This window comes from Nesoenas mayeri (assembly GCF_963082525.1).
Source record: "Nesoenas mayeri genome assembly, chromosome: W".
Classification (NCBI taxonomy): Eukaryota; Metazoa; Chordata; class Aves; order Columbiformes; family Columbidae; genus Nesoenas; species Nesoenas mayeri.
In genome coordinates, this window is record NC_137553.1 from 13,284,120 (window position 1) to 13,290,119 (window position 6,000).

At 41.9% G+C, this 6,000-nt stretch overlaps 1 protein-coding gene across 4 annotated transcripts in view; it reads right to left on the reverse strand.

Annotated features, from left to right (window-relative positions):
- The window catches only part of LOC308051387 (chromodomain-helicase-DNA-binding protein 1-like), a gene marked incomplete at both ends in the record, with an annotated part of 76,108 nt that extends 70,753 nt beyond the window's left edge, over positions 1–5,355 (reverse strand). For all 4 annotated transcript variants that reach the window (XM_080361815.1, XM_080361816.1, XM_080361814.1 and 1 more), the window contains one exon: positions 5,303–5,355. In XM_080361815.1, the coding sequence (XP_080217941.1) occupies positions 5,303–5,355 (53 nt within the window). The remainder of the gene's footprint in view (positions 1–5,302) is intronic.
- Between the last annotated feature and the right edge of the window lie 645 nt (positions 5,356–6,000).

Consider the following 6,000-nt stretch of genomic DNA (forward strand, 5'->3'; position numbering starts at 1 on the left):
TGCTTCAGAAATGCTTCTTCACAGCCAGTCACAGGGAACAGGAGACAGCTACAATTCTTTACCGCGGTGCTAGCCAAGTGTACACAATCTAAGCTTTCCAGTTAGCCCCTTCTCCAGCCCTCCTATTGCTGAGAATACTACAGGCTTTCGACAACTTCAGCAATTCATGGTAAGAGTTTATTTAAAACAATATAAAGCAGTATCCATGAGGCTGTGTATTTCTGTAAAGCCAGCCCTGATCCACTGATTCTCTTTACTTTTCAAAGTAGCGACAGTGGCTCCCCTAGATCTGGCTATATTTAATTGTGATCGGGACTGTCACCCCAGAGCAACAACCATGGAAGCTTACACACACAGAGGGAAACATCACAGAATCACAGAATGTTAGGGATTGGAAGGGACCTCGAATGATCATCTAGTCCAAACCCCCTGCCGGAGCAGGAACACCTAGGCCAGGTTACACAGGAAGGCATCCAGGCGGGTTTTGAATGCATCCAGAGAAGGAGACTCCACAACCTCCCTGGGCAGCCTGTTCCAGGCTCTGTCACCTTCACTGTGAAGAAGTTTCTTCTCATATTTAAGTGGAACCTCCTGTGTTCCACTTTGTACCCATTGCCCCTTGTCCTATCATTGGTTGTCACCGAGAAGAGCCTGGCTCCATCCTCGTGATGCTCACCCTTTACATATTTATACACATTAATGAGGTCACCCCTCAGTCTCCTCCAAGCTAAAGAGACCCAGCTCCCTCAGCCTTTCCTCATAAGGGAGATGCTCCACTCCCTTAATCATCTTTGTGGCTCTGCGCTGGACTCTCTCCAGCAGTTCCCTGTCCTTCTTGAACTGAGGGGCCCGGAACTAGACACGATATTCCAGATGCAGTCTCACCAGGGCAGAGTAGAGGGGGAGGAGAACCTCTCTTGACCTACTGACCACACCCCTTCTAACACACCCCAGGATGCCATTGGCCGTCTTGGCCACAAGGGCACAGTGCTGGCTCATGGTCATCCTGCTGTCCACCAGGACCCCCAGGTCCCTTTCCCCTACACTGCTCACTAACAGGTCGTTCCCCAACTTACACTGGAACCTGGGGTTGTTCCTGCCCAGATGCAAAACTCTACACTTGCCCTTGTTATATGTCATTACATTTTTCCCCACCCAACTCTCCAGCCTGTCTAGGTCTCTCTGGATGGCAGCACAGCCTTCTGGCGTCTCAGCCACCCCTCCCAGTTTGGTGTCATCAGCAAACTTGCTGACAATGCACTCTGTTCCCTCATCCAAGTAATTTATGAATATATTGAATAGTACTGGTCCCAGTACTGATCCTTGAGGGACTCCACTAAATACAGGCCTCCAACTAGACTCTGCCCCATTGACCACAACTCTATGGCTTCTTTCCTTCAGCCAGTTCGCAGTCCACCTCACTACCTGATCATCCAGACCTTACTTCCTCAGTTTAGCAGCAAGGAGGCTGTGGGAGACTGTGTCAAATGCTTTACTGAAATCAAGGTAGACCGCATTCACTGCTTTGCCATCATCTATCCACCTCGTTATGTCCTCATAAAAGGCTATGAGGTTGGTTAAGCATGACTTCCTCTTAGTGAAGCCATGCTGACTACCCCTAATGACACTCATCCTTGATATGCCTTGAAATGGCACCAAGGATAAGTTGTTCCATCACCTTTCCAGGGATGGAGGTGAGGCTGACTGGTCTGACTGATGGGTCCTCCTCCTTGCCCTTTCTGAAGACTGGAGTGACACTTGCTTTCTTCCAGTCCTCAGGCACCTCTCCCGTTTTCCACGACTTAACAAAGATGATGGAGAATGGCCTAGCAATAACTTCAGCCAGCTCCCTCAGCACCCACTGTTGGAAAGTAAAATGTGGGAAAACAAGATGTGCGGTTCCGGCCACCTGGACGATAAAGGAAGATCAGTACTAACATGACCATCCGGATGGTCGAAGACATAATACTAACATAATAATATATAAAAGGCCTTGGGCAGATTACTTTGAAGTATCTTTCTCATAATTGTAAAAAGTTTCAGCCCAGACTCGTGAGAATGGTATCTCGGGCCGGATAACCGCCCCCAAGTGTCTGGGATGCGTGAATGTCCTTGGGCCTGGTCTGTGAATGAGTGGAAAAACAAGTGAGACAAACATCACATGAGTTTAGTGTGTTTTTAATAACAATTAGTGGAAAAACACCTTGTGTAAACATCTTAGTCCATGCTTGTATCTGTAAATCCTATAAAATGGTAAATGGTGAATAAAGAAGCTAGCCTAGGCCTAAGTCAGCTCTCTGCTAGGCTCTCTGCGCTCCTTCCTGAACAAGACCTCTGCCTCTGCGTGAATTTCTGTCTGCGTCCCGGTATGCGTCGTCTCTAATCGCCACACCCACAGGTGCATCCCATCTGGACTCATGGATTTATGGATATCCAGATTGCTTAATTGTTCCCTAACCCAGTCCTCATCAGTCGAGGCAGACTCCTCCATTGTCCTGACTTCCTCTGGTGCCTCAGGGGTACGGGGCTCCTCAGGACAGCCTCCAGCAGTGTAGACAGAGACAAAGAAGGCATTCAGTAACTCTGCCTTCTCTGTATCTTCTGTCTCCAGGGCACCCACCTCGTTCGTCAGTGGGCCTACATTGCCTCTGGTGTTAGTTTTATCTGACACGTATTTGAAGAAGTTATTTCTGCTGTCCTTGACCCATCTCGCCAGGTTTAATTCTTAGGAGGCCTTAGTTTTCCTAGTTACCTCCCTACATCCTCTGACAACAGCCTTATATTCTTCCCAAGTGGCCAGCCCTTCCTTCCATCATCTGTAAACTCTTCCACTTGAGTTTGCCCAGCAGTCCCCGGTTTAACCAAGCAGGTCTCCTGGCTCCCTTCCTTGACTTCCTTTGTGTCGGAATACTCTGATCTTGAGCTTGGTAGAAGCAGTCCCTGAATGCTAACCAACTATCTTGGTCCCCTTTACCTTCAAATACCCTTGCCCATGGGATTTCTCCTAGCAATTGTTTGCCCTGCTGAAGTCCAGGGTTGCAATTCTGCTTGGTATTCTGTTCCTGCCACATGAGATCCTGAACTCCAACATTTCATGGTCGCTGAAACCAAGACAGCCCTCAAACTTTACTGCTTCAACCAGAATGGCCTTGATACCTTTGTAAAGTGTCATATTTTTCAAGTTACATACTTTTCAAAGATTCATTGTTGTTATTACCAACTGTATCACAAATGCTGCTGCCTAGATTTGTCACTGTATCTGCCTTCATATCTCCTTTTCCACCTACTTTTGAAAGTTTGACTTTCTCTGAAGTTTCTTCCCAGCAGCAATTCTCAGTTACTTTCTCAAATTGGTTTGTTTCTCTTCCTAGCATTTGGAATGGAACAGGATCACTAAAAGCCTAGTAATGATAATTTTTCCATCAATATTAGCTATTTTGTTACTGATTTTATTTCCATTCTGTAGAATTCATGTTTCCAGACCATTTGAAGACTGAATGCAGCTTCAGTTACAGTTAGATATCTGTCTGCAGTCATAACTAGCTTAAGGAATTTCCTCCAAATGAAAATCATTTCGAGTTCTGGAAAACTTGAAGAAGGAGGTGAGGGGACAAACAGATGACACAACACCAACAAAGAAAAACAAACCACGACAAGAACAGGGGCAAGTCATACTAAGACAACCCATAAGCATCAAACACCTTTCACAGTACTTATTTTAATAATGAAAATAGGTTGGACAGAAAAAATGCTTAATTCTTTAATGCTGAAAGCCTTCACCCATCATTTACAAAGACAGACTTTCCTGATAGCAAATGGCAAGCGTACAAATAGGTTTTCCAAGATCTGTCTGTAAATTAGGCTAAAGTGTTAATGACTGATATAAGTCATGGGGAAAACAAAATTAACATTTTAAAACTTTTTAGTTTTGTTGTCATTGTTTTGTCATTTTTTTTAATGTAAGTAACCGGGAATATTTTGCCACTTACTAGAAGAAACCCCAAATTTGTTTCCTAACTAGACACTACCATCTTTACTGGAAGCAGAATTCTAACAACAACAAAAACAGCTTACAAATTATTCACAAGATTCAAAGCTTACTGACTTTCTAGAATATTTCCAGGTATAACATAGAAGACTGACATAAAAAAATACACAGAAGTTGTTAAAGCTTCTTTAGTTTTACTACTCACAGGTTTCCTAGAGATTTGCACCTAATATCACCTAAACACTTCTCTCTTCCCCCTTCCCACCCCATTACTCACTGTACTACATGCAAGCTTAATGGCCAGCATGTGCTGAATGATCAATTGGCCATTATGTTGTTCTTGGAGTTCTTCACTTGGGGTAATAATTTAATAATCTCCTCTACCCAAATGGCTGTTTTCATAAAGCCTGCAGAACTCAAGTTTTCTTTATGACCTCTGACAGATGGAATCAACTAACAGGTTCAATAGGATGTGATCAGAAAGGAGACAGACAGGTAGACTGACAGCATGATCACAACCACTTTTATTTGCAAGTTTGCCTTGCCTTCTTAAATCTGCAACATTCATCATATACCCAGTTTTAGAAATATTAACTTCCAAGCGCAGTAGATACATGTTAAACTTAGCAGTGTTCTAGAATAAGAATTTAATTCCACCCCTACAAGTTCACTGTTATCCTCATCTTGCAGCAAGAAAGTTCTATCCAGGCTTTACCAACCAAGTGAACCCTCTACACATCCTAGAACACCAGCAATCGACATTAGAGGAGTGTTTTTTGTCGTTTTCTTTTTTTTTTTTTTTAATTAAAAAAATGTCTGGGGAAACTGTACTTTCACTTTGTAAAACAAACATTAAGTTAATGCTTTCCATTACACCACTTTGACAACTCAACAAAACAAGGAAGCCTCACTAGAACTTTAGAGATAGCCTAGTTCATGGTTTATACAGCACATATTATGCATGCCTGCCCTTGCACTTCATAGACATGAGTTTTACTTTAACATTTCAATCTAACCTGTTTCAGCTTTTGATGCTTCAGACAATTTTTGAGGAAAAAGAGTAATGGATGCTGATAGAGCTTAAATAGTATTTAAATTGTATTTTATGTAAGGTATATACACGATTGTTACAGTTATTAAATGAAGCTAACTGATTCTAACAAGCAGGTTAAGCATCTGTAAAAAAGCATGGCTGGTCCTCCTAAATAATGGCCTACTTGCTCACTAGGAAGCTTTGTCACAAAGTTAAAATGTAAACCAGTTCTAATAAACAAAATACAGAAGAATATGTAGCCAAGGACTGAAAGTGCTTACCTTGACTCTCCACTACTGTTTCTTACAATGTCTTCATCACTGTGCCCATTCATTGTAAATATTAAGAAGTTTGAAAGGTAAATATAAGTCCACTCAGGTTAGAATCTACTTCTTGGTACTCTGTTTTCCAGGTGACTTGTTGACTCAACTGTTCTCTGCAGGTATTGAAGATTTTTCACAAAATACCTGAAGTAGTAAGGGAAAATATTGACATAATTTGAAATATTTGATGGTTGCAACTGAAAGATACTGAAAATAACCTGTCCTGTCACAACAACACTGAAATGGTGTATCTATCACATTTGACATCTTTTTAACTGAAAAATAGCTTTTGGTATGCCACAGTACTATCTTAAGAACAACCAGATCTAACTTTTAAAGGAAAAAAGCCTCCCAAAAAATGATAAATATAAATTATGGATATTAATGCTCTAAGATCTGATCAGCAAAATTATTTCATGCACAAAGCAAACATATCAGAAGCATTTCCAAACATGGACATAATGTTTACATCCAGTTGGAGGTAGAGGCAGGAAAATGAAGATTATACCATTTTAAAAAACTGGCTCAACTATATCAAGCTAACAGGATCTCATAGATGGATTGATCATTATTTCATATACATGAACATCTTCAATCAGATCTCTACCGTGTCAGATGCACCTAGAAAAAGTTTAGGCTCACTTTAAACGGAGTGC